Source organism: Gorilla gorilla, chromosome 17, assembly GCF_029281585.2.
Source record: "Gorilla gorilla gorilla isolate KB3781 chromosome 17, NHGRI_mGorGor1-v2.1_pri, whole genome shotgun sequence".
Taxonomy (NCBI): domain Eukaryota; kingdom Metazoa; phylum Chordata; class Mammalia; order Primates; family Hominidae; genus Gorilla; species Gorilla gorilla.
Window position 1 is genome coordinate 92286176 of NC_073241.2, and position 11479 is coordinate 92297654.

General features: G+C 39.7%; 1 protein-coding gene across 1 annotated transcript in view; it reads left to right on the forward strand.

Annotated features, from left to right (window-relative positions):
- PHLPP1 (PH domain and leucine rich repeat protein phosphatase 1) overlaps positions 1–11479 on the forward strand; it is a 260131-nt gene that overhangs the window by 242072 nt on the left and 6580 nt on the right. The window contains exons 14-15 of the mRNA XM_031003733.3: positions 990–1094; positions 10136–10330. Coding sequence (XP_030859593.2) covers positions 990–1094; positions 10136–10330 — 300 coding nt within the window. The remainder of the gene's footprint in view (positions 1–989; positions 1095–10135; positions 10331–11479) is intronic.

Consider the following 11479-nt stretch of genomic DNA (forward strand, 5'->3'; position numbering starts at 1 on the left):
CTCACCGCAACCTCCACCTCCCGAGTTCAAGTGATTCTCCTGCCTCAGCCTCCTGAGTAGCTGGAATTACAGGCATGCACCACCATGCCCAGCTAATTTTTTGTATTTTTAGTAGAGACAGGGTTTCTCCATGTTGGTCAGGCTGATCTCGAACTCCCGACCTCAGGTGATCCGCCCGCCTCGGCCTCCCAAAGTGCTGGGATTACAGGCGTGAGCCACCGCTCCTGGCAAGGCTGATTTTTAAGAAACGCTATTTGAGAATTTGTCCCTTTAGTATTTCTGTTTTGGGTCCTGTTGGATCAATTATGGCATATGAGGGCTGAGGAGAGGTAAGAAATCTCCCAGTTTAAATACATACAGTTAACTTGTAATTTATTAAATACCCTTCATTTGCCTTGTAATTTTACATATATGTTTTATTTAATGATATTAGTCTTAGCATACTTGGCTATACCCGTGAGGAGAGTATTGGAAGCTCCAGGGAACTGCAAGTCCATGATAATATTTGGAGGGGTTATATGGACAGAAATTGGATTTGGAGATGAATATTGCAGAATTCTCTCACATCATCTAAATGCAGTATAAGTGTGGCTTAGGTGTTTTGTTGTTGTTCTTTCTGAGTATTCATAGTGTAAGAATACACCCATCCTATTGCTTAAGTTTTGTTTTCTCATGCCAAGGCTGAGAGCTGTCCTTGTCATTCCCAGGAGAGAGCAGTCATCTAAAGTGGAATGTGTGAAAGTCTCTAATAGCTGCTTTACGATGCTCATTAAAACTAATTTTCGTGTTCTGTATATATGCCCCTCAGTTTTCATTACAACGAGTAGCTGGTTCTTGTTGCTGATAAGTATTTCAGACACATTAAACACAGTAAGAAATGGTAAGTACAGAGTGCTTAACAGGTGTATTTTTTATTTCTCGGATAAAGGTAGCAATTTGCACACATTTGGTTTTAATGATTCCTGTTACCTCCCTGTTTCTCTTGTTAGTAATATCCGCTGTTTCAAGATTGATCAGCCTTCTACAGGAGACCCTTCCGGAGCCCCAGCTGTATGGAGTCATGGTTACACTGAAGCTTCGGGGGTAAAAAACAAGTAAGTCAGATGAAACTTTAGAGGAAGAAGTGCCTCCTGCCTGTCTCACTCCTTTAGTTGGGTAGAAAGAAACTCAGTGCTGTAGCACACACTTTTCTCATGTAAAATTTCTTTGCGTATTGCAAGTTTCCCCAGAGTGAGGCTCCCTCACGACTTATGTTTGAACATTAAGGGAAGGCCCTGTTTGGAATCACATAGTCTCCCTTAGTAGGAGACGTTGCTAGGATACAAGGTAACTGACACATTATATCTATGTAAGACTCCAGTGTTTAGAAAAGGCCTAAGTATTGAAATGCATCCCTGCTCCTTTGAAAAGCTCCTTTATCTTCCTCTGACGCTTGTTTACCAAGCAAAGCAGAGATAGTATTAAAGGAGAAGTAGCTTAATTGTGCATATTTAACATCACTCATGTTATCGACTATGGAGCTGTTTTTACAATCTAAATTAGCTTGGCAGCAGTTTGATGTCCATTGTCTGTAATGTCATCTGCTTGTCTTGCCACCAGGACTTGCCCATCTTAATATCTTTTTCTTCTCCATTTTCCCCACCCTTCCCTCTCTTAGATACAGATGTTGATTTTTCCTGAAAAATGTAACCAGGCTTTTCAGGCTTGCTTGTATTATATGAAGAGGTGCTAATAATTAGTACCTAGACAGGTAAAGAATCCTGTAAATTAGAACGGTCATAATTTAATTAGCTGAAGTATAAGAACACAGAAGTATTGTAAGGAAGAACAGAAAGTGGAGGTAGATCTAATAATAGCTAACATTAGTATTCAACCCTGGGCACACATTAGAATCAGTAAGGTAAGCAAAGTTTTTAAAAAGTCTCTCAACCTAGACTCATTAAATCAGAATGTTTTAAAATCTCCCCCAGGTGATTCTAATATGGGTCTAGGCTTGAGAACCACCGACTAGCTGAATACTCTTCATAGAAAATAAAAGGTTTGGAATTGTTGCTGCCATTCTGCCTGCTTTTCTTTGGAACAGAAAACAGCATCAACTCAAATTCTGGATCTGACACATTGATCTTTTCCCCTTTCCCTAAGGTGTCATTTGGCCTTGTGCTCTCTAGAGAAGAGTTAACAACTCTGTTCTCTTTGCTCAGAAAAGGCAGAATAACCTGAGGAGGTATGCCTCAGTTCTGCCTGGGCTCCAGCTACTCCCTCATTTCCATGGACTTTGCACAGTATGTCATTGTGTTGGGGCAGAGGAGAATTCATATATTCTTTAGAGCACTCAAAGATTCTTTCTGGAGATCATTACTTTTTAGATCAAAGGATCTTTTATGTCTTCCTTACAAACACCAGTAAATGAAACTGCTCATTTCTGAACACTAATGTGAAATCTAAGATTAGTTTTTAAATATCTCTGTATATTAATATCTAATATCTACTCGTGTCTTAATGGAGCAAGTAACCAATTAGATCTGGGTGGGCTTTTGGGCATAATTCCCCCTTCCACAATTGTGTCACATAGTACCATTTGTGTACAGCAAAGTGCACTACAACGCTTTGAATTCTTGCAGAGTGAACACACCTTCAGACCACCACCTGTATCCAGAAATAAAAAATGAACAGAATCATTGAAAGAGAAAAATAAATAAATAAATACAAGAAATAGAAAATGGACAGCATCCCAGTAGTCCCAGGCTATGCTTGGCCCTCCCTTTATATTTTCCCTTGCCTTTTTTACCCTTTGGTTTTGCCAATAAAAGTTTCTCGAGAGGTTTTTGTTTGTTTTTTGGTGTTTTTTGTTTTGTTTTTACTTTGTTTGCATTGTCAATAGTCATTTAAACACAGAGTTTGCTGCTTGCCACCTTAAAAGAAGGGGAAAACTGGTTGTCCTCTCTCCGAATCTCAATAGACATCTATTCTCTTCTCTCCCTCCCTCCTTTTCTCTGAGGTGTAGTATTGCCTTCCTGTCGGGTCATTTCAGATCCTTTGGGGAAACCCAAGAGGGAGCTACAGTTGGATAATTAGCCTCTTTTTTTTTTTTTTTTGAGATGGAGTTTCACTCTTGTCGCCCAGGCTGGAGTGCAATGGCGCAATCTCGGCTCACTGCAATTTCCGCCTCCCGGGTTCAAGTGATTATCCTGCCTCAGCCTCCCAAGTAGCTGGGATTACAGCGCCCACCACCATGCCCGACTAATTTTTGTATTTTTAGTAGAAACAGAGTTTCACCATGTTGGCTAGGCCAGTCTTGAACTCCTGACCTCAGGTGATCCACCTGCCTCAGCCTCCCAAAGTGCTGGGATTACAGATGTGAGCCACTACTCCCAACCTAGCCTCTTCTTTAGGTTAAAAACCAAACAGGAAACTTCACCAGAAAAGAAATGCTAAGAATGATCACCACTATACTTTAAAAAAAAAAAAAAAAAGAAAAGAAAGAAAGAAAAAAAAACTACGTTACTGTATTTTTTTTTCTCTTTCATACTACCTCATTCCAATTAGCAAGGGGAGCCTACAGAAGGAAGACGGAATAAAATGACTTTAAAATTTAACTTTGCCACTAATTGCCATATAATTTTGGATAACTTGTTTTTCATAATAAATAGAGGCAAGAATTTCAAAGGATTGAGATAGAAGCCAGGTTGCCTGGCTTTGCACCTGGGTTCTATACTTTCTTGCTGTGTGACCATGGGCAGTTTCTCAGTCTCTCTTTAGCTAAAATAAGAAATAAGAAAAAACCACCTATCCTCATGGGGTTGTTACAGGATCACGTGAGTTAATATGTATGACATACTTAGAACAATGTATGCCATATGATAAACCCTATTTAAGTGTTAACTACTAATATTATTAATGATAATGGTCATTACTATTATTATTTATCCCTGAGCTCCTTAAAGGGAGGGATTATATTTTTAAGTTTATATATCTGGTATGTAGCCATGATACATAGCAGGTGCTTAATAATTTTTTCTTTTTATTAATTTATATATGTAAGAGGTATAATCTATATTCAGTAAAATTCACCCTTTTTAATGTACAGTTCTGCAAGGTTTTTTTTTTTTTTTTTGAGACGGAGTCTTGTGCTGTTGCCCAGGCTGGAGTACAGTGGTGCAATCTGGGCTCACTGCAGGCTCCGCCTCCCGGGTTCACGCCATTCTCCTGCCTCAGCCTCCCGAGTAGCTGGGACCACAGGCGCCCGCCACCACGCCCGGCTAATTTTTGTATTTTTAGTAGAGACGGGGTTTCACTGTGTTAGCCAGGATGGTCTCGATCTCCTGACCTCATGATCCGCCCGCCTCGGCCTCCCAAAGTGCTGGGATTACAGGTGTGAGCTGCCGTGCCCGGCAGTTCTGCAAGTTTTGGTAAAAGAATATCATCATGTGTAACCACCACTACAGGTTATAGACCAGTTCCTTCACCTACCAAAATTTACCCATGCCCCTTTTTGTCAGTTCTTCTCCCCAACCCCTGTCCTTGGCAACTCCTGATCTGTTTTTTAATCTCATTAATTTTGCCTTTTCCAGGATGTCCTATAAACAGAATTATATAGTATATGGCCTTCTCAGTCTGACTTCTTTCCCATCACATAATGCGTTTGAGATTCGTTTGTACTATTGCATGTGTCAGTAGTTCGTTTCTTTTCGTTGCTTTTTATTGCTGAGTAGCATTCCATAGCATGGACATATTATGGTTTGTTTTTGTTTTACCCGTTCACCATTTGAAGGATGTTTAGATTGTTTCAAGTTTTTAGCAATTGCGAATGAAAGTGCTACAGGTTGCAAACAGTTACATACAGGTTTTTTATGAATGCTTGTTTTCATTTCTCTTGGACAAATGCCTAGGGATAAGGATTGCTGGGTCATATGGTAAGTGTATATTTACTTTTGTAAGAAACTGCCAAACTGTTTCCAAAGTGCCTGTATCATTTCGCACTCCCAACAGCAATGTCTAAGAGTTCCAGTAGCTACACATCTTACCAGCAGGTGTTATTGTCAGGTTGTTGTTGTTTTGGCCATTCTAATAATAATATCTCATTGTGGTTTTAATTTGCATTTCCCTACTCTTTCCATATGTTTATTTATCATCCATATACCTTCTTTGGTGAAAACTTGTTCATTCACAATCAAATGTGATGTTAGCTCTCGGTATTTTTGTAGACACCCTTTATCAAGTTAATTCTCTTCTATATCTAGTTTGCTAAGATTTTATAATGAAATCTTAGTTTTTATAATAAACAGATAACACATTTTGTCATAGACTTTTTCTGTATCAATTGAGATGACTGTATGGTTTTTTTTCTTCTTCAGTCTGTTGATGTGTTTAATTACATTGATTGATTTTAAAATGTTAAATACACTTTGCATTCCAAGTATAAATGCATTTGGTCACGATGTAGTATCTTTTTTTTTTTTTTTTTAGACAGCGTTTCACTCTTATTGCCCAGGCTGGAGTGCAATGGCACGATCTCGGTTCACCGCAACCTCCACCTCCCGGGTTCAAGCAGTTCTCCACCTCAGCCTCCCGAGTAGCTAGGATTTCAGGCATGCGCCACCATATCTGGCTAATTTTATATTTTTAGTAGAGACAGGGTTTCTCCATGTTGGTCAAGCTGGTCTCTAACTCCTGACCTCAAGTGATCTGCCCTCCTCTGCCTCCCAAAGAGCTAGGATTACAGGCGTGAGCTACCATACCCAGCCTAAAGTATTATATTTCTTACATGCTGCTGGATTAGATTTGCTGTTAATTTGTTGAGGATGTCTATATTCCATGGTGGATATTAGTCTGTAGCTCTCTTGTGATGTCTTTGGGTTTGGTATCAGGGTAATGCTGGCCTCATAGAATGAGTTGGGAAGTGTTTCCTCATCTTGAGTTTTCTGGAGGAGTTTGTATAAAATTGGTAATATAGCCTTCTTAAATATTTAAAAGAATTCACCAGTGAAGCCATCTGTTCTGGGTTTTTTTTAACCTACAATTTCTTTAAATAGGATTATCTCTTTCTTCTTGAACAAACTTTGGTAATTTGTGTCTTTCAAGGAATTGGTCTGCTTTATCTAGTTTTCAAATGTATTGACATAAGCCTGTTCATAATATCCCATTATAAGGCTTTTTTTTGTTTGTTTTTGGAGATGGAGTCTCACTCTGTCACCCAGGCTGGAGTGCAGTGGCACAATCTCGGTTCACTGCAACCTTTCCCTTCTGGGTTCACGCAATTCTTCTGCCTCAGCCTTCTGAGTAGTTGGGACTGCAGGTGTGCGCCACCACGCCCAGCTAATTTTTTGTATTTTTAGTGGAGACAGAGTTTCACCATGTTGGCCAGGCTGATCTCGAACTCCTCAAATGGTCCACCCGCCTCAGCCTCCCAAAGTGCTGGGATTACAGGCATGAGCCACCGTGCCCAGCCCGTTATTATGCTTTTAAAATCTGTAGAATCTGTAGAGATGTTCCTCCCCTCTCTCATTCCTAATGTTGGTAATTTGTGTTTTCTTTTTCCTGATCAGTTTGATTTGGTTTATTGATTTTATTGATATTCTCAAAGAACTAGATTTTTTGTTTTACTGATATTTCTCTATAATTTTTCTGTTTCACATTTCTTATGTTTTAATTTTTGTTTTATGGGTTTTTTGTTTTTGTTTGTTTGTTTTGTTTGTTTGTTTTTAAGAGACAGGGTCTTGTTCTGTTGCCCAGGCTGATCTTAAACTCCTGGCCTCAAGCAATCCTCCTGCCTTGGCCTCTCAAAGTACTGAGATTACAGGTGTGAGCTATCACACTCAACTGCTTTTCTTATTTTTATGATTCCCTTTCTTCTTGCTTTGGGTTTGTTATGTACTTCTTTTTCTAGTTTCTTTAAATGGAAGCTTAGATTATTGATTTGAGACCTCTAATTCTGTAATATAAGCATTTAGAGTTGTAAATTTTTTTTTAAGTAATTTCACTAATATCGTTGGAGAACACGCTTTGTATGACTTGAATCCTTTAAACTTATTTAGACTTGATTTTTGGTCCAGAATCTTACCTATCTTGGTAAAAGTTCTTTGTGCATTTAAAAAAAAAAAAATTGCTGTTGGGTATGATGCCAGTTAACTCAAGTTGGTTGATATTGTTGCTCAAGCCTCCTACCAGTTTTCTGTCTTCTTCTTCTGTTGATGATTGAGAGGCTATGAATATGGATTTGTCTGTTTCTCCTTGTAGTTCTGTCAGTTTTTGCTTCATACATCTTGAAGCTCTGTTAAGTATGTAAACATTTAGAATGATGTAGCCTCTTGATGAACTGACCCCTTTATCATTATGACTCTCTATTCCTATAATATTCTTTGTTCTGAAATATACTTTGTCTGATATTAACATAGCCATTTCAACTTTCTTTTGATTAATGTTAGCATGGTATACCTTTTAAAAAATCCTTTTACTTTTAACCTATTTGTCTCATATTTAAAATGGATTTCTTATAGGCAGCATATAATTAGGTCTTTTTTATTCAGTCTGAATTTTTTGTCTTTTCGGTAGTGTTAAGGCCTTTATATTTAATGAAATTATTGATATGGTTAGGTTTAAACCTTCCACCTTACTATTGTTTTCTATTTGTGCCATCTGTTCTTTATTTCCTTTTTCCTTTTTCTTCATTCTTTTGGATTATTTGTTATGATTTGATTTTATCTTTATTTATTCTTATTCTACTGTGTGTCTCTGTGTGTACATGTGTGGCTTGTTTAGAGTTTATAGTATGATATTTAACTTATTACTGTTTACCTTCAAGTAATAGTAATGTCATTTCACATATAAGAACCTTGCAAATATGTACTTCTCCTTCTCCTGTCCTGGCCTTTATGCTGTTGTTGTCATATGTTCTGCTTCTATCTATGTTATAACCTCCAAAATACATTATTGTTATTTTTACTTTAGTTATTTTCTAAAGCAGTGTTTCTCAACTTCAATACCATTGACATTTTGAGCCAGATAATTCTTTGTTGTTGCCTCCCAATACCCATTAGAATATTATTGAACATTCTATTAAGAATCACTGTTCTAAGGTGATTTTTAAAATAAGAAAATGAGGCTGGGCATGGTGGCTCATGACTGTAATCCCAGCACTTTGAGAGGCCGAGGCAGGCGGATCGCTCGAGATCAGGAGTATGAGACCAACCTGGCCAAGATGGTGAAACGCTGTCTCTACAGAAAATACAAAAATTAGCTGGGCATGGTGGCGGGTGCCTGTAATCCCAGCTACTCAGGAGGCTGAGGGAGGAGAACCACTTGAACCCGGGAGGCAGAGATTGCAGTGAACCAAGATCACACCACTGCACTCCAGCTTGTGTGACAGAGTGAGACTCCATCTCAAAAAAAAATTAAACAAAAAATGAGGAAATGTTTCTGTTCACTCACCTGGCTGTCATTATCGTTGTGCTTCATTCTTTTGTACAGTTCCGGATTTCCATCTAGTGTCATTTTCTTGTGCCTCAAGGATTTCCTTTCCCATTTCTTTAGTGCCATCCTGCTGGTGGTAAATGCTTTTATTTGTGCATCTGGAAATGTCTTTATTTCCCCTTAACTTTTCAGAGCTGTTTGTACTGGCTTAGAAATTTAGGTTGTTTTCTAGTTGTTTTCCATTGGTACATTCAAGATGTTGCTCCACTGTCTCCTACCAGGTTTCCAGGGAGAAGCCTGCTGTTGGGCACGTCCTGGTTTCCCCACTCTAGCTCCCGCCTTTGTTCCTGGTTTCTAGCAATTTGATTTTGATGTGTCTCAGTTAAGTCTTTTTCATGTTTCTCTTGCTTGCAGTGTCTGTAGTGTTATAATTTTCTTCATATTGGAAATGTTTTCAGCCATCAACTCCTCAAAAGCGTTATCTGTCTCTTCTTTCGAAGACTCCAATTCCCTATAGTATAGTAGGCTGTTTGAAGTTATCCCACCACTCACTAAGGTCCTGGCCTTATTTTTTTTTTTTTTCCCAGTCTTTTTTTTTTCCTCTCTGTTTCATTTTGGACAGTTTCTGGGACGTAGTTGCTTGGAAACAGTTTGATTCTTTTGAGTTTGGAGTGGAGACAGTCTCCAAACTTTCCACATTTGCCGGGAACCACTATCCTCCTCCAGTGCACTGACTGCGGACTCTGGCCACCTTGTCCTCCTTCAGCCCCCAGCTCCATCTCCTCAATGCACGGAGACCACAGCCTCCACCTGGGTCTTCCTCCCTGTGCTGCAGCCTGGACACTTCCCCAGGAGGAAGCTGGGCGGGAAGCAGGCTCTCTCCAGGATCACTGACCTGTGCTCTTATTGTCCAGTTGGGGTTTGTTTGTTTGTTTGTTTTTCCTGCCTTTTAAAAAGGTCATTTGAAGGCTGGACATAGTGGCTCACACCTGTGATCCCAGCACTTTGGGAGGCTGAGGCTGGCAGATTGCTTAAGCTCAGGAGTTTGAGACCAGCCTGGCCAACATGGTGAAATCCCATCTCTACTAAAAATACAAAATTAGCTGGGCATGGTGGCATACTCCTGTAGTCCTAGCTACTCAGGAGGCTGAGGTGGGAGAATCGCTTGAGCCCTAGAAGTGGAGACTGCCGTGAGCCGAGATCACACTACTGCACTGCAGCCTAGGTGATAGAGGGAGACCCTGTCTCAAAAAGAAATAAAAATAAAAATAATTTTTTAAAAGTCATTTGAGGCTTTTTCTGTATTTGTACATGCTTTTCATATAGGTTTCGTCTATTTTTCCCAGTGTTTTAGTTTTCTATTTTGGCTGGATGTGGAGATTCTCGTTAATAACTGCTTATTGAATGTATGTGTAGATATGGATTCATAATCTTCTCTTATTTCCCATGCCTCTTTTTCCCCTTCTGTCACTGACATTTAAAAATAAACTCATCAGAAGAGAAGCATGTAGGAAGGCATGTGTGAAGCATAATTCGTGCTCATCCTTCTCTGCTTATCAAAATTGGCTGTTAGAAATTAGCTGGAGTCAGTTTACCTGCCCTTAATCTGTCTGGAGTCATGAAGAAAGAGAGAAAACTGAGTTAGGAAAATCTTGAAATAAGCACTGGGCTGGGCCTGGAGCAGGAGGATGAGTGGACTCAGCACAGAAGTGTGGTTGCCTTGCAGGTTGTGTGTCGCAGCCCTGTCGGTGAATAACTTCTGTGACAACCGCGAAGCCCTGTATGGTGTGTTTGACGGAGACCGGAATGTGGAGGTGCCCTACCTTCTCCAGTGCACTATGAGTGACATTTTGGCTGAAGAGCTGCAAAAAACAAAAAACGAAGAAGAATACATGGTCAATACATTCATTGTCATGCAAAGGTAAAACTCAGAGTTCCTGCTTACCTGCTGTGTGTTTTCTTGCTCTTTGAGTGTTTATCCTGTTTAGAAAAGCAGGTGCCCAATGGTCTCCAAGCCATGTTTTTTGACTATGAGTACCAAGATGCATTCAGGCAAGTTTGGTGTTGCCCAGGCATCAGGAATGGTGCTCCAGTTTGAGACATACTGATGTTCAGACAACTTTGTAGAAGGCTCAGACAATGACAAGGAATTAGTTTCTCTGAGAACTGGACCTCACTGGCCTGTATTGATTGCAGATTTTCATCAGATTGTTTGCAATGCCATTTCTCCTCCCAAATCATGTGAGCTGTAGGGGCTTTTTAGACTTTCTGGTGTGGGGACCTCTCTTTGAAATGGACCGTTTCTATCCTAGTTTCTTGGCCCTTATGAAATACTATCACTGGTTTGAGATAGTGCAAACCTTTGTGAAATCAATATGGTCAGATTTTAGCCCAAGAGTTAAATCATTCTTTATATTTTGTTTTCTCCTTTATTAAATGTTGAAGTCAGTGTTACTGGCAGAATCCTAGGCCATAGCCTGGAGTTTCCACCAGCAGCAGAGCTTTAGGTTGCTGTAGAAATTGTGGAATATTGTTTGTAACTCTTAGAGGAATGAGGATTCCTTCATTCAGAGAATTGTTTATTCTTACCACCTTCATGGCTTTCTAGGTAATAATGGAATTGCCTGTCTATAAGTATTGTACTGCAGACTCACTCATGTGGGACCCAGGAGTGATGAGTGTACTGGTATTTGAGGTCATGAGAGCAGTCATGGTATTTTATCCTTATCTGCTCTTTCTCTCCCTTGATATTCTGCCAGAGCAAGTAGCTTTGTTAGAGGGGTAGAAGTGGTGTCTGGGGAGGAGTGTTCAGAGCAGCCTTTTACAGTGATACCTGCATCACAAATGGTTCCTCTCAGAAAGCTTGGTGGAGGCAAGCCTGGGGTGGTTCTTGCTGCTACACTCACCCCTGACTTTCAGATTCTCAGTGAGCATATACAATTAGCAACTGAACAATAATGGCTAATATCCAGCAAGCCCTTAATATGTACCAGTCATTGTTCTAAATTTTACCTTATGTGTCATAAATTGTTACCAGTTAGCTGGGTAATGTTACTGAAAGTGATGTACA